The 20,097-nt window shown below is 41.7% G+C and overlaps 1 protein-coding gene across 1 annotated transcript in view; it reads left to right on the top strand.

Annotated features, from left to right (window-relative positions):
- The window catches only part of PPEF1 (protein phosphatase with EF-hand domain 1), a 69,148-nt gene that overhangs the window by 27,218 nt on the left and 21,833 nt on the right, over positions 1-20,097 (top strand). The window contains exons 4-7 of the mRNA XM_090031649.1: positions 72-132; positions 10,878-11,056; positions 13,980-14,094; positions 18,166-18,212. Of these exons, the coding sequence (XP_089887775.1) occupies positions 72-132; positions 10,878-11,056; positions 13,980-14,094; positions 18,166-18,212 (402 nt within the window). The remainder of the gene's footprint in view (positions 1-71; positions 133-10,877; positions 11,057-13,979; positions 14,095-18,165; positions 18,213-20,097) is intronic.

Here is a 20,097-nt window from a genome sequence, read left to right as displayed (position 1 = left end):
AAAGACTACAGTCTTTTTTTCTGCTGATTCCCCTGGAGTTGTTAAGTATATTTCTTTTTTTCTTTACTTAGCTGTCCGATTTTTTCACATTCATGCTGGATCACTTTACTCAGCTCAATGAGACCGACACAGGTAAGGATAAACATCAAAATAATGTGAAAATTTAGCATGCTTCCACATTCTGTCCCACCTGCTGAAATTGTGGTTTGAAATTGTTGCAATGAAAACTTGACATTTTAAGTGTTTACATATATGTGAAGATTTCAGATGTTCCAGATATCTGTTTCTGTTATTAAATACAAAGATAGGCCTCCAGGTACACAGAATGTTTTGTGATGTGCTCTCTACCCTGCAAAAGTAGAAATCTTAAGAGCCTTTCACATTTCTGGTAAAAGAGCTCCTGAAAGAGTTGTGGATTAAACCAGTGCTTCTCAACCTAGGAGCATCAGCCTTCTGGGGTGCCTTGAGATCCTTTTAAGTGTGCCTCAGGGTGCTGTGCAATTTTAGCATTGTTAGATGTACAAAAATGATTCGAAGACTGATTTCAAATAGGAATTCATAGTGTTAACAGCATTCTGACCTTCTGAGGTATTTTTTACGAGGGGGTTTTGCAACAGAAGGTTGCTCTTTTATTTTTCTGTAGTGAAAAATTGAGTGAAAACAAAGAGCTGACATTTTCTGAAGGGCATCTTGAGTCTATTGAGGGATGCCTTGAGTCTAAAAACGTTGGACACCTATGCACAAGCAGCAAGGCTGCTCCGATGCACTGTAATTACAACACATTGGAGCAGCCTTGTTGCTCATGTATAGGCACCCAATGCTTTTAGATAGGCTCGTGTATAGGAGCCCAATGTTTTTAATTACAGCATGTCAGAGCAGGCTTGATTAATCAAGTCTGTTGGAGTGTGGTAATTACCGTACTCCAGCAGACTCCAATGTCTCATGTATCAGCATCCCTGCACTTAAAAATGGCAGTGGGGGCACTTTAATTAAAGCTCGTTGAACGAGCTTTAGTTAAAGTGACCCTGCCACTATTTTTAAGTGCAGGGATACTGATACACAAGACACCCCAGGCATTTTAATTAGAGAGGCTCTAAGAAGGCACCCCAGCAAAGAACAGCTCTAATTAAGCATCCCCTTTACACCCCCCCACCCCAAGCATGTGTATAAACACCCGTTGAGAACCACTACATTAAGTAATCCTAGCCAGCTGTAGAAAAGCAAAGAGATTATCCCTTTAGGTTTCTCTGGAGTAGGGACATCTGGACCCCTGTTTGAGTATAATTTATTCTAGATTTTTGCTATGAAATTTCTGGGACCACTGTATGAAATACAAAATAGCTGCTAAGTTACTGTATTTTTTTACACATTTCAAGCTACTTGGAGTTTTGAACTCTGAACAGAGGCGCAGCTTGTAATTGACTTTCTACTTTCAGAAAACAAACAACTTGTTTAGATGTCTGTGTAGAATCTCAACCTAGCTGTGTGAAGAAGAGGCAGGCCTCACCTCATCAAAGACTACAAAAGATCACTTTTCTTTCATCTGGTCATGCTGTTGATTACTCTAGTTAAATGTGCACAAGACACTTTGATAGCAAGATAAAACCACCATCAAAAACTTTAAGTGGTTCTATATTCTAATGACAGAAACTAGAAATTGGGAGTTGTTTTATCTCAAACTGGTTAGAGAACATAATGATACTTTCTGAGAAGGAAGTTCATCTGAACTTTGCTCCAAAACTAAGGCAGAGCACAAAGTAGTCCTGCAATTTATTTGTCTATGTTGTATATTATTATAGCAACCTGTAAACAATTTTCTTCTCACATGTGATTTCCAAGAAATGAAATGACTAGGTTGAAGAAAGTCGAACATTGTTTGCATCCTCTGCTAGTTATCTATGCTATGATGGTATTTTTCATTGCATATTTTGTATCAAGAATTTGTAAAACAATGGATTAAATTGTCTGTTCAGGTTGTTACAAAATAGAAGTAACTATTTCTGAGTGATGCCTCCTTGCCAGTTCTATGACCACTGGCCTACCCATCTGAAGGTTTTATAAGCACTTTAAATACCTACAGTGATGATGTGGCTTGCCTTATATGTCCATGCAGTGGAGAGAAGGAGTTCAGTTCTTTATCTCCAATGGGCAGGCTACCTACATTGTAGACACATTTTAGTTGTACTAGTGAACTGCCTCTGTAGTTAATATAGAAAACAGTTTATGTTGAAGCTCTAGTTTCACATTTTTTAATAATACTTTCTCCTTTTGGTTTGAAACTTTTGAGGATTGGTGTCTGCCCAGTTTTTTAAAATTGATAAAGGCCTCGTAGAGGCATTCAGTTTCTCCTAGGAGAGTCACCGTTTTCCCCGCAGAAACTACAAGTGTACAGATGTTCAGGCTTTTTTTCCCAGGGTAAAAATGACCACTCCAGGAAAAAAATAACGTGGGAACAACCAGGTTTGAGTCACTTCCAGGAGGGTTTCTCCTGGGACAGCAAATGTCTGTACATGCCAAAAAAGTTCTGCTACTTTTGTGGTTGGAGAAGCTGAAAATACACACATAAAAACAGGTCTGTAGCCAACAAACCCCCCAAGGATTGAAAATTAGTAGTTTGGCATGGAAATATTTTTCAGTGAGAGACAGCACAAACCTTATACATGAGGGGACTAGGTTAGATGTGTTTCAGATAATTCTAAATTGCATCTTCAATATGTTCCATAACGTTTTCCTTAAGGTAGTCAAATCAGTACTTGGGCATACGCTTTAATTTTAGGAGAGAGGTGGAGGCAGAGTAGGGCCCAGGCATGCAGGACTTGATCTGACCCACAGACCATCCCAGTGTTGTTCATCTGGCCACATAGCCAAACGCTTGAGCACCATTGATTTAGAGTAACAGCACCAGGGCTAAAAGGACCTAAATTGTGTCTTTTTTGGGCTGTTCTGGAACTCGCAGTAAAGTACACACTGCATGGCTGTTCAGTAGTTCCACTTTTACTTATGGAAAGAAGATTAGGGAGATGCATGAAAGATTTATAGTCTGAATTTTTGTATTCTAGAACTGATTAAAAGAAAAAAACTTCACATTCCCTTCCAGTGTAAGGACTATTTGTTTTTTTAAAGCATACTTACAAAATTAAAGTTCACATTCCCTTTAACAGAGTAATCCTTATAATGTGTTTGTACCCATTGCTATTTCTGATTTCCTCTTCATCTCTATGTCAGTGTAGTTTCAGCATCATGACCAAGATGTTATATAGCCGCATAAGCTGTTCACTTAACACACTTTTTATTCTGGTGGCTGGCATTTATTTTCAAAGATGTTTGTGGGAGGCAGGTGTAAAAGATTTTTCAGCCAAAAAAAGGCACATGTTCTGCCTTTCAATCCCACTACAGGGAAATAAAATGTTTTCCTTTTGAATGACTCTCCATATGCATGTTCTACAGTGGGCACAGTCCTTAAGCTGGAGACTTTTGGTCAGCAGTACCTGTGTGGCACATATGGACCCTGTCCCTGCTTTGCCTCACTCTGGGCATGTCCAGATGAGCATGCACATGAGATCTGCAGAGCTGCAAACCACATACACTGCACATGTAGGTGTTTGCCATGCTGCTAATTGGCAGTATGGCGGGGGGGGGTTTGACACCAGGAGATCCCAGTGTCAAAAAAACCTGCGCCTGAAAAAAGCAGCATTGCACACGTGGCAGCAGCGTGTGCTGCCCAAAACTGGAGCCTGGGCAGCTGGAGCCATACTCTGGCTGCCGGCCAAGCCTCATGCACTGGGTTGCCACTGCTGGAGCTCCAGAAGGCCCCCAGAACCATAGGTAAGGCTGCTGGAGCTAGCCCAGGTGCTGGTCCCAGCATTCTCTATCCCAACCAAGGGAACTTGCTGTGTGCCAGAGCATGCATGCGTGAGTGTTCCCCGGGGACAAGTAGCAGCAGCATAACTGTGTTTCACTGGTATTTATCCCCAGGGAAATGCATATACATACTTGTCTGGATGCACCCTAGGGTATATTATAGGTTGGGTGCCTTTCAGATCTCAATTCCTCTAAGGTTTTTTCAGTTTGAGATGGAACTTCTTCCTGGCAGCTTACTGACAACATCAGCAGATGCTGAACCCCTTAAACTTCAGTTAGTACTCCTGGTTATTTATGGAAGTTAGGTTTGATTTCTTGTGGCCCATGGGTGAACCATTAGGGAATTTGGGTTTTTGTTTGTTTGTTTAAAAAAGAAAAACAGAAAGAAGGAAATATTCTCTGAAAACAGTCTGATGTTCTCAGGATCACCTGGATTCAAGTATTATCTCTTGCCTGGGAGAGTCTCACATCCTAGGAAAATGTTCTATTTTCAAATTTTTCACTATCTGAACCACAGGGATAGAGACAAAATGCAGATACACCTCTTGTATACCGTCAGGGACCCTGGCCCTCACTGCTGATTAGCTGCAAGGGCTGCCAGCCGTTTTGCCCTGCCCTTTCCACCAATTGGTGGTGAGGTGCAAGGCCACATGACAGATAGCCTTCACAGCAAATCAGCAATGGGAGGCAGGGCCATATAATAGATATTCCTTGCCACCAATCAGTGGTGAGGAGTGGGGCCACTAGAGCCCCTCAGCCAGTCAAAGCTGGCCCCATGATCTAGCCGTGAAATTGGCTGGCTGCTGCCTCGACTTGGGTAGTTCCGTAGACATCAGTGCCTGTAATTTTTAACTGTTTTCTGAAGTTGAATCAGAGCAAATTGTCCCTGTGCCCAGTCAAGTAGCACCTGGCAGCTGTCTTGTATCACCATCCATGGTGCTAAAATTCTTGATAGGTCTGACCAAGGTATTCCCACCAAGGCAAGATCTGATGTCAGTCTAATTCTTGAAGCTCTCTCAAAACTACTGTTCAAGCCAATGGCACTATGTTTCCAGCTGTGTTTGTCATTAGAGATGATCTTCCTGTTTTCCAGATCTTCCCTATATGGTTTTCCATGTGGGTGGGGTATTCTTAAGGACACATGAAGGTGGTCATAGAGTTCTACCTAAATAAACAAATCCATCACCTGATTGTTTTCCCCAAATCTCACATGTCCAGGATAAAGACATCTTTCCACATCCTCCATGTGAGATGTACCCTGGCCTTCTTAAAAAGGATAAAACTGTTTAGGACATTCCCTCAGTTTTGCATGGTCATAGCAAAGAGGAGGAAGGATGTGGGCATCTCTTCACAGAGACTTCACATGTAAATCTCAGACTATGGAAAAATAAATTATAAAGGAGGGTGGATCTTCCTGCTTTGCATTGCAGGAAAATAGTTCCGTACTTAAGAATCAATAAATCATTTTCAAAACATTATGCAGTTTCTGAAGCCTCCAAGTTGATTGCAGTACAAAGTGTTACTTCAGTTGCTGTTCTCCTGGGACTCTGGAGGTGTTTTTATACCTGCTCCAGAGGTGGGGGGCAGGGAGTGTTTTAATTAGCGGGCTCCAAGAGCCTTGGATTCTTAAAAGAGGTGAGATCAGATGAGGGGAGCATAGTTCCCCGGCCTCTTGTAAGGAAGGGCTCAGAGGAATTAACTGGGTGCTGAGGAAGGAGCCCTGGGAAGGGGTTCTAGAGACCCAGAGCTACAAACTCTCCATTCTTGTTGTCCTGGACCTAGCAATTTGGGTCTACTTGTAACACACTGGCAGCCTTCAGAAGTGCTGAGCATCTACTTACATTGCAGTCAGTGGAAACTGAAAAGTGCAGAACATCTTATGAGATCAAGTCCTTGTTGACGGTTTAATCCAGTTAGACTGACATGCACTAAGAGTTGAAACAGGAAACAGCTTCCTTTTTGTTTGCTCACTCAACTTTTTATTTTGAATTTCCTCTAGCTGTTCCTCTAAAACAGCTCCACTAGGCCTATATCAATTATCTGGCATGCTGCTCCAAAAGCCCAAATATAGTTATAAAATATGAATGTAAATGTAATGAGGGATTCAGCTGCTGAAAGCTTCATTACAGCCAGTTTTGTAGCTATGACAATAAGTAATAAATCCTTTCTATTAAGAGTCAAATAAAATCCAATGCAAGAAATTAAGATCAACTGCAGCCAACTAAATCTGTTTACAAAGTAATCTTACAAAAGCAACACTGACTCCTCCCTAGCAACCACTAGAATGCTTTAATTAGCATACTGCTACTAACTAGTTCTCTATTTTATAATAATGAATGTTGTATACAAACGATATGCAGAAAGCAAACACTTCAGTCTACCACATGCTCAAAATACAGGTTAGTTTGCATTAAAAGAACATAGCCCTGTGTTGAAACAATTTGTAATATTTCCATTTTCTCCATGCTCAAGGAAGACTAGAACAAAAAATGCTCTCCTGTTGCTTATATTTGCCTATACAGTAATTTTATGGCAGGTGGCGAAGTCATGACATTGTCTCTGAGTGCTAGCAGAAATTAGCATGCCTGATGTTTCATTGTTGGAACACAACTATGAAAGTACCTTTAGTTTAATTGAAGGCTTTTTGTTTTGTTTTGTTTTGTTTTGTTTTGAAGGAACTTTTGGTATTGATCATGGAGATAAAAAGATCTACAGCAAAACAGGTTTTAAAAAACAATTAAGCATTTCGATTTTCACTGTTGTAAAGAGGGGGAGGAATTCCTAATGATGAACAGCAAATATCAAAATTTACAGTTCTGTGAGGCAAAGGGAGAAGAATATGGTTTGGAGACAGGTGGCATTGCTCTAGATCTAGAACCTGATGAGATACTATTTTATATGAGAAATAATTATTGGGAAGTTAGTATCAATTCACTAAATAAAAACAGGAACTAGTGCATCACCATATCATAAGTGCAGCTTATTATTTATCTCATTCTTTGGCAATTCCTCACCGTGAAAGATGATTGTCTTCAATAACTGTCTTATCTATGTGTACAAAAATGACTGATGAGGCCTATCTGGGATAAGCAGGCTCTACTGCAGAATGGACGTGTGTTTTCATGCGGAGTGGGTAGTGCTTGATACTTGACTTGTTCTGTGACATGCTGTTTCTGCCACTCCTGCTTTTCCATCTCCTCTTATTGTCATGAGGTTTCAAAGCACTGAGATCCTTGAAGCAGACTCTTCCTCCATAGGGGGAGGTCCTGAATGATAGTCTCCCATGAGTTGACATCAATGTTTCATTTTTTAATTTGGCCTTGAGGATATCCCTGAAGCATTTTCTCTGCCTTCCTCTTGAGTGTACTTCTTGGCTGAGCTGGGAAAATAAAACTTGCTTCACTAATCTGGAGTTAGACATTTGGATGACATGTTAATGTTGGTGTGTCTGTCTTTCCACTTGATTCAGAGGATCTTCTGCAAGCAGCATTAATGGTATGTTGTCAACAACTTCAGGTGTCTCCTGTATGTTGTCCATGCCTAAGTTCTATACAGCAAGATGGAGATCACAGCTGCTTAATACACCGTGACCTTAGTTTTGGATCTGATGTTGTGATCTTCAAACACCTGTTTTTTCAGGTATCCAAAGGCTGCACTTGCACATTTCAGGAGTAGTTGGATTTCTTCGTTGATATCAGCCTTTTGTGAGAGATGGCTTCCAAGGTCTGGGAAAAATTCAACATTCTCCAAAGTCTTACTGTGGATATGGATTACTGGAGCTGGGGACAGGAGCTTGTTGGTGAAGAACCATAGTCTTTTGAATGTTAAGCATCAGTCCCATTTTCTTGTATGATTCAGTAAAGATGTTGATGATTGCCTGAAGGTCTGCTTCCAAGTGAGCACACACGACAGCATCAGCAGCATAGTGAAGCTCAATGATTGAGGTCAGGGTGGTCTTGATTTTGACTCAGAGTTGGCTGAGGTTAAACAGCTTACCATCCATTTGGTATTTTAACTCTGGAAGCTAATTAGTGGTCAACTGTAACGTCACAGGAAAGAATAGCGAGAAGAGTATTTGAGTCATGATGCAGCCTTGCTTACCTCCTAACCTCAAAGAGATCTGTGATAGATAGATAGATTCATTACTGAGAACCACTGCTGATATACAGAGAGTGATGACAAATTTTGGTGGGCATCCATACTTCAGAAGGATCCTCCACAACACTTCTCAACTGACAGAGTTGAAAGCTTTTGTGAGGTCAGTGAAGGCCATGTAAAGAGGCTTATGTTGTTCCCAGCATTTCTCCTGCAGCTAGCAAGCTGTGAAGATCATGTCAGTTGTACCTCTTGAAGCCCTAAACCCACAATGGAATTTTGGGAAGAGCTTTGCAGCAACTGGAAAGAGACAGTTCAAGAGGGTTCTCACAATGAACTTTCCTGTGGGGGACAGCATGGCAATCCTTCTGTAGTTTCCACAGTTGGACTTGTCTCCTTTCGTGAAGATTGTCACAATAGTTGCATCCCTGAGATGATCTGGGATTTCCTCATCATTCCACATCCTTAAGATGAGAAGATGAAACTGCGATGTGAGCTCCTCTCCCCCCTGTTTGAAGATTTCAGTGGGGATTCCATCTTCTCTAGATGCCTTGTTGTTCTTTATCTGTTTGGTGGCTTCCCTCACCTCGTCAAGGGTTGGAGAGATTCCAAGATCATCTCTGACTGGGTGTTGTGGGATGGAGTTGAGAACACTCTTGTCAACAGCAGAGTCTCAATTAAGAAGGTCTTCAAAATGCTCTTTCCAATGGGCATTGATGGTTCTCTTTCCTTGATCAGATCTCCTCCATCCTTAGGACTCAAGGGGGTTGGTCCCTGAGTGTTTGGACCATAGATGGCTTTGGTGGCACTGAAGAAACCATTCATATTGTGGATGTCAGCAACATGTTGAATCTCCTTGGCCTTGTCTTCCCACCATTTGCTCTTCAAATCATGGGTCCTCCTTTGGGCCTGTGCCTTGGCTTGTTGGAGATTCAGGTTTTTTTGCATGGAGTTGATGTTGTTTTGATAAACACAAAAGGCCTTGCTCTTTTGATTGATCAACTCTAGGATCTCTCAGTCATTCTCATAAAACCAGTTTTGATGTTTCCTGGTAGATAATCCAAGTGTCTCTTCACAGACATTGATGATGGTGGCCTGGAGGGTACCCAACATGCTGCTGACATTCTCCTATTGTTGATTGGAATTCACCAGTTTTTCATTTAGGCACTGGTGGAAGAGGTCTTGCTTGCTTGAGTCCTTGAGTCCTTTAACATTGATTTTCCATCACCATTGCTTCTACTGCAGCCATTGTTTGGGAGCCAGTTTGAATGACATAACCAAGTGGATGAGTCAGCAATTGGTCCAGCAATCATCAGCTCCTAGCATAGCTTGAGTGATGCAGACAGCTTTGCAATCCCAGGCACAGCCGATGACATAGACAGTCAGGTGCCAGTGCTTAGACTGTGGCCATTGCCATCATGTCTTATGCCTGTTTTTTCTGGTGGAACTGGGAATTGGTGATGGTGGGTCCATGTTCTGCACATTTGGCCAAGAGGAGGATGCCACTGGAGTTAACCTTTCCTTGCCAGTGGTTCCATTCCAGAGGTTAGAGTCCCTTCTGACTCTGGCATTAAATTAACCAAGAAAAATAAGTCTGTCTCCCTCTGGAATATTAGAAAGGACTTGGTCAAGGTTGGCATAGAATTCCTTCTTAGTTTCATTGGCAGCATCAAAAGTTGAGGCGTATGCACTGATGACTGCATATTGGCTCCCTGCCAGTTTAAGATGGATTAATGAGGTGCTCATTAATTCCAATAGGGAACTCACTGAGTAGGTTTATGAGTTCATTTTTAATGGCAAAACCAATTCCACGAAGTTGGTGTTCTCCTTCCTCTTTAGCTTTCCAAAAGAAGGTATACCCATCTCCATGTTCTTTGAGCTTCCCATCTCCCACTTGTCAGGTCTCACTTAGTGCAGCTACAATAATATTGTGTCACCTGAGTTCTTGGGCCACAATTACAGTGCAGTGCTCTGGGCATTCACTATTAGGGTTGTCTGTGAGAGTCCTGATGTTCCAGGACCTGAAAACAATGGGGTGTTTTCACTGGTATTTTCAACTGCAGTAAAGGTGGTCCCACTGGATGTTGTTGTCCAACCAGGAAGAAATGTAGACAGGATATGTTTAGGGCATCTCTTCTAGCCCCCTCCCCATGTAGGGTGAGCAGGGCAGATCGTGAAGAGGGCTGCACAGTCACAGTTTCAGCTGCCAGATCACACTCCTATTTTGTCCAAGTGCTAGATGATCTTGTAGCTGCCACCTTCATGCCAGTTCATGACCAAGAGCTTCCAGATCTCACAATCCTGCTCCCATCACCATTAGCTGGTCACCAAAGGGCTTAAGGAATGTGCTGGAAAAGCTGTTTTCATGGAAGATGCCTATGCATGACTTCTTTTATTGTGGAGATGCTGCTGCACATAGGCTTCCAGATGACTCTTAACAGAACAGGACCTTGATCCAATGGAAAAGAGATCAAGACAATTGGGGATCTTGTTCTGCTGCAGCCTTCCTTCACTTTCACAGCCATTGAGATTTTACCTGCTTCTGCCTGCTCCACCATTGAGAACTTATAGACCTATGGCTGGGGGCTGGGCAGACTTATAGTGGCAACCTATACTTGCCATGTTACAGCACTGTCAAAGGCTATACGTGGCTTTTAGGGAGGGAAACCATTGCCATCTGCTGCCCTTACTACATCCTGGTGATGCTGCTGCTGCTTGGACCATGACTGCTTATTTATCAGCGTTACCCCTGCTTATTTCACAGCTAACTTGAAGGTCATTTCACTATCTGTTACTTGTGGACATGCTGGGTAGCAGTACAGCTCTGCCCCACAGTATTATTTATACATTAATGGCAGAAAGGCTTGTGTTGCCTTCCAGAATAACAAACTGTTTTCTTTTCTTCACTTCTCTTGTTATAGATTCAGTTTCTCACTTTTTTGATGGCATCAGTGATTTTAATACCACCAGTTCAGACCTTGTGTTACTAGAATATGAGAAGATGATAGAGGTTCCACACTCCTATCGTGGACCTCGGCTGTCCTTTCCACTCACTGCTGAGGATACTGCTGCTCTACTTCATGCTTTCAAGTACCATCAGGCAAGTTGGAAGTAGAGATGAGGCTGATTTATTTTTTAAATGGAATTGTCAGGCCTATGATAAAGTTTAATATCAGACGTTTTATGGAGAAATATGCTTTTATGGAGAAGTATTTCTTAAAATTTAGTCTAGGTTCTTTAGAAGGAGACAGTGACCTGTTGTGGGTAGAGAACAGCTAAAGACCTGCTATTGATTTTAACACAAAATTAAGTATACAGTGCTTCAGAAGATAATGATCAGGTGAGTAGAAGTATTTTATCTTCAGTTGCTGAGGCAAGAAACTGTCCCTCAACTCTCTCACCAATCAAGAGTAGGTGTTACTTTGTGGGTGAGGGAGTTAAGAAGGGGCAAGAACATTATTTCTCTCTAAAGTAGACATTAAAAAAAAAATTAATATAAAAAAAGTGCGAGAAAGATTCCATTGCCTGTTCATTTATTGGTCTTTTGAGATGGTTCAAGTCTCAGCCATAGTGGGCAGGAAAGCTTAAGCTGACTCTGCTTCCACCTCTTTGCATATCTTCTTACGACCCTTTTCCTTAGTGTGCTCATCCGTAAAATGGCATTAATGCTTATAGTACAAAGTGTTGGGAGGGTGATCCATGTGACCATTTAAACGGCAAGTCTAAGCGCTAACTACTAGTACTCTAAGCGCTAACTACTAAAAGTCCAGCAGAGTTTTAAATTTACTAAAGAATGGTACTTCCAGTATTTTCTCTGGGGGAGAGAACTAGCAGACAGAGTGTGCTAAACAGAAGAATAAATGATAAAATTCACCCTTCAGGGTCAGCTATCTCACCTCCAAGTAAAAATTAGGGTTTATTTTTTGATCAGGAACCTTTTTAAAAGATGTAGAGGGGCAGTAGTTTGCCTTTGAGACTTTTCTTTTAAAAGGCAGTCCCCCAAGTCAACCTTTCTAAATAGGTCTGACCGTTTGAGTAGAACTTGAGCTGAAAAATGTATTCAGATGAATATTTTAAAAGCTCTAAAATCACTGTCTGCCAGGCTAATCATATATACCATTAACAGAGCAGAAGGACTCCCAGCACAAAACAGCTTTTGCAGTAGAGGGAAGCAAAGAGATTAAATATCTTCAAGACAAACAGCAGATCTGACAGAGAAGGTTTCTTGTTTGAAACAGGAACTCCTTTATAGTGCTACATTTTTTTAGCACCCCATGTAAAGTATGAACAGTTGCATATCATGCTACAAGGTTCTTTCATAGTTTCATAGTTTCTAGGGTCGGAAGGGACCTGAGTAGATCATCTAGTCCAACCCCCTGCCATGGCAGGAGAGAGTACTGGGGTCAAACGACCCCAGCAAGGTGTTCATCTAACCTCCTCTTAAAAACCCCCAGGGCAGGAGCCCGCACCACCTCTCCTGGAAGCCGGCTCCAGATCCTAGCCGCCCTGACCGCGAAGCAGTGCCTCCTGATATCAAGCCTAAATCTACCCTCTGCCAGCTTGTGACCGTTATTCCTGGTCACTCCTGGCAGTGCTCAGGGGAACAGTGACTCCCTCAATGCCTGCTGATCCCCCCTGACTAGTTTATAACAGGCCACTAGATTCCCCCCTCAGCCTTCTCTTGTGGAGGCTGAACAGGTTCAGGTCCCATAGCCTCTCCTTGTAGGGCCTGCCCTGCTGCCCCCTGATCGTGCGAGTGGCCCTCCTCTGGACCCTCTCCGTGTTGTCCACATCCCTCTTGAAGTGCAGCACCCAGAACTGGATGCAGTACTCCAGCTGCGGCCTGACCAGTGCCGCATAGAGGGGGAGGATCACCTCTTTGGACCTGCTTGAGACCTCCAACATCCCATAGTACTCCTTTCTCCTTCCCCCCTGCCTCCAAGGTGGGAGAGAGGGAGAGCAGCTGCTGTAGGTTCAGTAACAGGCTGATGGTACTGGACTTGGTTCTCGGTGATAGGGGGCAGTGTTGCACCCCAGCTGGGATTGGGAGTTGCAGCTCTGCTTGCTACAGCTGCAGGGACCTGTGCTGCCCCTGAAGCACTGGTTCCTGCCAATCTCTAAGGGTGCAGACAGAAGCTACATTTGTTGCATGATTGGCCCCCTGGAAGTGCTCTGAAACATTCACGGCTGGTTAACTGCATAATGAATTAAGACTGGCCACATGTGCAAGGTAATTACCATGCAATCTACTGGCTAATTATGCTATAAATTTAGACTGGCCACACATACAAAGTAATGCTTGCACCATAAACATTTCCATCCAGCTATAAAAAAAGCCAACCAGCTCCAAAGTTAGCACTTGAAAATGTGTAACAACTTTATAGCTGGTTTCTGTCCAGCTTTAGTTTGAATGTGTGGCAAGGCCCTGAAGTATACAAGTGAAGCCTTCCCTTCATATATGTAAAGCTGTGCAGCAGTTCTCTAGGTCTACTAGAAGTTAGAGCATGGGAGCTCCTGATTCTTGGCATTAGAATGTGTGTTAAGAACATGTGAACTCAATGCAAACAATCTGTAGGTGACAAGTACTAATAGGAAATTCATGGTAGTTTGGGATAAACTAGGCCAGTAGTTCTCAACCTACTTTGTACCAGGACCCATTTGTAAAAATTAATGGCCAGTCCTGACCTAGTGCCCCTCACTCCCATGCTGCTGCTTCCCACTCCCAGGACTCAATCCCTCAGTGTGTGCAGCAGGGGGTGAGTGTGGGCAGTATGGGGGGCTCCAAGCAGCCCCTCACAGGTTGGAACTCTGGCAACCTGCAAAGGAAAACCTACAGTTTCCTATGTTTTTCTCTTTTAACAGAGAATCTATTTTTAAAGTTTGTTCGTAACCCTTTCATATATTCTTGGGACCCACTTTTGGGTTGCGACCCACAGGTTGAGAAATGCTGGATGAGGCTACTTCATGAAAGGTCTGTTTCTGTCTTTCATAAGCCTGCCTTATTTTGTTGTGTTCCTTTGCAGCAACTGCATGCTCGCTATGTGCTACAGCTCCTACATGAAACAAGGAGAGTTCTTCGACAAATGCCAAACATCACCCATCTGTCAACTTCCTATTCCAAAGAGATAACCATCTGTGGTAAGGCACCCATGAAGAGAGCTAGTTTTGGCCACAACATGATACTGTGCATTGCTTTGTATTCAGAGGAGGATACAGATATTTACAGCAGCAGTGATGCCTGGAATGTTCTAGATCAATGGGGCTCAACCTTCTGGCCCTGCTGGCCAGACAAGTGGCATGGCACTTTCAGAGCCATGCCACTTGGCACCAAAAAGATGTTTTGTAGCAGATGAAAGCCATATTCTTACTGATGTTGAATCCAAAATATGGATTACTTTAAAATAATCTTTCACTCTTTTCAAGATTCTCTTTTAATACCAAACTGCTTCTGAGGCTTAAATATTTATCTGGCATGTTTCCCTTGATAGTCTGGGTCCAAAGACCATTAAAGTCTAGGGGACTCTTCTAACAGACTTTCAATCAGGCATTCACAGAGCTGCATGTATCATCTATGAGCAGGATAAAAATGCCATCTTGCTCCTGTTTTTAACATAAGTAGCAAAAGTGTGAGATCACTGGCATATTCTGGGTAAATTCTGAATTTTATTTGGACAGGTAAAAAGCCTGATTCCGCACCCTCTCCCCCGCATTACAGTGGGTGAGATGCACTTCCACTTCTGTGCAGAGGGGATCTATACAACAGAATCCCTTTGCATAGCAGCAAGTTTGGTCTGCTGAATAGTAGTTAATTCCATTAAAAACCTTTCTGGTGATGCTTAACTTCTGCCCTTGTGTAGAGGTACAAAGGCTTAAGGTTCCTTATGCTTTCTCTTCCCCACCCTGCTCATGGTAATGTGAATTCCTATGCACAGGGTTAATTTATAGGTTCAACCCTGTGTGCCAGCCAGGCCCCGTGAGTCAGATCCTGTCGCAGTGTGATACTGTGTACTGGCCAAGCCCCAGCACAACCCCTCACACCAGCCAGTGTCATTCAGCCCACTGGGTGCCCCACAGGTCCAGAATGATGGCAAAATTAAGTGCTGTGGCTCTGAAAGTGGTGGCAGTAAATGCTGTTACTGCTCCCCCGTTGCCAAATACCAGACCCGTGGGAAGCCCTGCAGGCTAATGACGTGACCCTGCAGGCTGGAGATTGAGCACCACTGCTCTAGATAATTTTAAAAGAGTGATGATCTACCCAAACCAAGGAAGCAAATGGTGTTGAGTCGCCCAGTGGTACATTTAAAGAAAATCAAAAATCTTCTTTTGCATTTTTGTCCTGGTATTATTGGGTGAGTCAGTGTTTAAGCCAAGGCCATTGCAATGCAGCTTAAAGCGCCTCCCCGGTACTGCCCTATGTAAAAATTATGCTGCTAATGCAGTAAGTTTTCTACCAGTGTCATCATCAGCCTGTTGCAGTGTTTCCCAACCTTTTCCAGCCCACAGCAGACTTACATTAATAATTTTTTTCCGCAGCATAGAGCAGTGGTCTCCAAAGCCATAGCAACATTCTCCTGCACACCTGTTCATTTTTGACAGCACACTTTTGTGCTGTGGCACACTGGTTGGGAAACACTGTCCTATTGTGTCCTTGAGAAAAGGGTGTTCCATCAGATCTTGCTTTGCAGTGCTCTCAGTGACAGTTTCCCTGAGTAAAGAGTGTCGTGTTCCTTCTCGGCTTATGCGTTGGGAGGTGGGGAGAATGCAGCCTGATGTCCAGTAAATCAGTAGTGGTCCCAGTTATTGTTACATTTTCTAACAGAGCTGAAGGGTAGCAGTGTCCTGAAATTTTGCCTCTGCTTTTCCAGTTGTAAAATTAAAGGTTTTGTTGCTGATGGACATATACTGGAGCCAATAGTCAACATGCTGAAATTAACCACATTTAAGATGAAATTCTGCCATCTTTATGCTCAGCAGCACCAAATCTTTCAACTACCACTATTTCTATGGACACCAGAATGAAACTTCTGATTAACAGCATGTTTGTCCCTGGAATAGGTTGTATTGCACACCTAATATGCATAATAACTTTTGTAAGTCTTTGTCTACTAAAAGGATGAATAGGAATTAATTATTCTTTAGACAACAAATATATTTGTCTTCACAGTAATGTAAGATGTGGGTAAAAGTTTCAGAATTAACTCTTTGTCCTCCATTCATTTTACTATGCTGTCATCTATTAGTGATAAAAGGATGATACATAATGGTTTATTGTAAGAACATCTAGCTGTGAAACAGAATAGTAATAGCAACATTAAATTCTGACAACTAGAGTTAACGTTCTGAGGCATGCATAATGTATGATGACAGGTGCAGATAGATACCAGCATTTTCATTAGAGTTGCTTAAGCACCTAATGCAATTGCAAATAAGAGTGGATTTTTAGTAAATGGCTGTTCATACAAAATATCACTGGACTTTAAAAACAACAACAAAAACATAAACCAAAGAAACACGTGCTCACTGGTAAGCACCTTTTGCTAATAAATATAGATATCTCCTCCTAATTGTATCCTCATTAGCACTATTTAAGGAGCATCTAAAAAACTTCCCATCCTGCCATTCAAACAAATAATAGCCTTTGTAACCAAAAAGATGTTTTGTAGCAGATGAAAGCCATATTCTTACTGATGTTGAATCCAAAATATGGATTACTTTAAAATAATCTTTCACTCTTTTCAAGATTCTCTTTTAATACCAAACTGCTTCTGAGGCTTAAATATTTATCTGGCATGTTTCCCTTGATAGTCTGGGTCCAAAGACCATTGAAGTCTAGGGGACTCTTCTAACAGACTTTCAATCAGGCATTCACAGAGCTGCATGTATCATCTATGAGCAGGATAAAAATGCCATCTTGCTCCTGTTTTTAACATAAGTAGCAAAAGTGTGAGATCACTGGCATATTCTGGGTAAATTCTGAATTTTATTTGGACAGGTAAAAAGCCTGATTCCGCACCCTCTCCCCCGCATTACAGTGGGTGAGATGCACTTCCACTTCTGTGCAGAGGGGATCTATACAACAGAATCCCTTTGCATAGCAGCAAGTTTGGTCTGCTGAATAGTAGTTAATTCCATTAAAAACCTTTCTGGTGATGCTTAACTTCTGCCCTTGTGTAGAGGTACAAAGGCTTAAGGTTCCTTATGCTTTCTCTTCCCCACCCTGCTCATGGTAATGTGAATTATGGCCCTGCATTATATTCTGTAGATAATCTGTTCCAGTAGTCTAACAGATGCTAGATGATGGATTTAAAAAAAAAAAGGAATGATTAATGACTTCTTAAAAATTCTGTCATTTGGCCTGGGCATATAAATTAATCTAGTTGCCCTGTTAAGCATGGTCATCTGCTTAAGTGCCTTAGCACATATGAGCTATGTCCATGGACAGGCTAAACATTTCTTTCTAGGCTCCTATCTATTTGGTGTTCGTATTTGTAGGGAGTCTCTCACTTGCTATCACTCTTAGGATAGCACATTTACGGAAAGTAAGATTCACAATATATTTTACCATAGAGCAGTGGTCTCCAAAGCGGGGTATGCACACCCCGGGGGGTGTGCAAGATGATCCACTGGGGTGCAGGAAGAAAATATTAGAACTTCTATTTATATTTATTTTTTATCTAAAAAATAAGAAAGAAATTAAGCCTTACTAATATTTAATATATGGATTGACACTGGCGCCCTCACTAGGTCCCTATGTCAGACGGTCATGTCACATATGGTATGCAAGTAGTACATGTATATAATTTATAAATAAATAAATATACATATACTGGGGATGCGTGCTCAAAAAATTTTTACTGATGGGGTGGATGATCAAAAAATTTTGGAGACCACTGCCATAGAGCACTGGGATCTTCATTTGAACAACCATTTTCAAGCATGCCTCTGATCTGATACTATTAAACAGCCCGCACTTGCAATGCTTAAGGCTTTAGTTAAGCAATTACGTACTCCATCAAGTACATAATGGACAGATTTAGGTGTGAAACTTGGCCTGCATATTTAAAAAACAAGGACAGCTCTGCAAAAGAAAACATGACAAAGCGTGTTAATATAACTACTTATAGTGTAGCTCCAGCTTTCTCATTTATCTGTAATGGACACCTTGTTCCCTACTTTGTTACAAAACTTGGAATGCTCTATTCCCTCTAGGTGATTTGCATGGAAAACTGGATGATCTTTTGCTGATATTCTATAAGGTAAATAATGCTCAGTTAGTAAAACATCCTTTACTCCAGGGCTGGCTTTAGGAAAACAGCTGAACACCAGCTAGCTGCTGTTTAGTATATATTATATTCAAGGAATGTGTTTGCATGTGTGTATGTATGCATGCGTATGTGTGCGTGAGTATATAGACATAATAAAAGAGAGAGAGAAAGAAAAAAAGAGAACTCGTTACAATAGTTTGTATCGGTTCTTAGGCAGCTTCCATCTTTCCATCTCAATATCTACACTGACTTTGTGAAAAGAGAAATTTGAGTGTTTTGGGCTCTCTGACAGTCCTAAGTGAATGCTGCACTGAGGGCACGGACTGGTCAGAGGAATCAACATGACAGATTAACTCCTTGTAATTTCTACAAAATCCCATTCCTACACTTTTGGAAAGATTTAGTTCTTCAAAAATAAGGAGCCAAATGCATCCCTGCTGTAACTCTATAATCCTGGATGATTCAGCTCATGGTGGAGAATACAACAGTTTTCTTTGGCTTTTTAAACCTTTCAATGTACAGTAAAAGCTGTTATCTGGCATCCGTGGGGAATAAGGGGTGCTGGTTAATCAAATATGCTCGTTATCTAAGAGCTTATTTCCAGCATGTTGGAGGCATCTTTGCCGGTGCACCAGGGCTTTCACTCCCTGGTGTCAGTGTGCTGGGCGACAGGGAGGGGAGCCCCATGCAGGCCATGGTCCTCAAGGTAGAAGTGGGAATGAACAAAACCAGAAGTGCCATGGTGGGACTTCCGGTTTTGCTTTTGCTGCATCGATCCACTGCCATAAATAAATGACAGATGCTGGTTAATGGAGCATTCCGGATGGGAAAGAGCTAGATAACACAGCTTTTACTGTATATCTGAAAAGGGTGTTTTTTTTATTTATGGGAAGCACAGAGCAGTTCTGTCTGCATAAAAGCTTTCCAGTTCTCAAAAGTGATTGTTTAGTGAAAATATCTTGGGCATTTCCATTTAGCTTTCAGCAGCTATTCATGCATTTCCTGTTGAAACATAATTGCTTCACTAATGTAGAAAAAAAGAAAATGCCAGGCTTTCTCCTCAGCAGTCATATACTTAGCTGAAAGCAAATAATTTTTCTTACAATAAGTTCCAAATTTCTTTTCATTTTAGCATGAATCACCACCTTTCAATTTAGCAGATATTCCCTCTGATTTTTTTTTTTTTTTGATGACTGATTATTGCATATTCATCTCCATTGAACAAAGGCTGGCATGAGTTAAACCAGGTGCTGAAATGATGTAATTCCTCTGTGTCTGACTGCTTCAATTACATGTTGCAGCTGACAGCTGATGAGTGGAAACTTGAATATTTTGTTCAAGCAGAAACCTAATTAAAAACAGTAACAAAAATTCAAAAGATCCATTGACCTGTTCCCTGGGTCATCTTTCTATGTTATTAAGTTACCATTTTTAGCTACTCCTTGGCTTCCTGTCTTTTAGCTGTCAGTTTAATGAGACAACTCTTCCATTTTGAAATTGCAGATTAGAATGACATGATAGAAAAGCTTTATTTAGATTAATTTCAATACTCAACACCTGGCAGGGTAAAAACTCTCTATTTTGGAAATGAATGTTAGAATGTGGATATACTTACATCTGCAAATTAAACTTAGCGTAGCCTTTAAAAGCATGCCGCAGATGACATTGATGTTGTCATTTGACCAGGATAATATTATACAAATGGAAAGCTCTCAGAGTAACTGTGAATTCTGGACTCTACAAACAAAACTGTGGGGCCAATATTTCACACCAAGCCTTCCATTATTAGGATGCTGGTAACAGAATCTTTCTTGGAGACTGTAAAAATGGCAAATTTTCTGTCCCCGCTTCTGAGTGGCCTGAAAAGTACAAAATG

The sequence above is a fragment of the Crocodylus siamensis genome, chromosome 1 (assembly GCF_052110815.1).
Source record: "Crocodylus siamensis isolate JL-2025a chromosome 1, ASM5211081v1, whole genome shotgun sequence".
NCBI classification, from domain to species: Eukaryota; Metazoa; Chordata; order Crocodylia; family Crocodylidae; genus Crocodylus; species Crocodylus siamensis.
The sequence above is the reverse complement of the archived record's forward strand: the minus strand, read 5'-3'. Positions and strand labels throughout refer to the sequence as shown.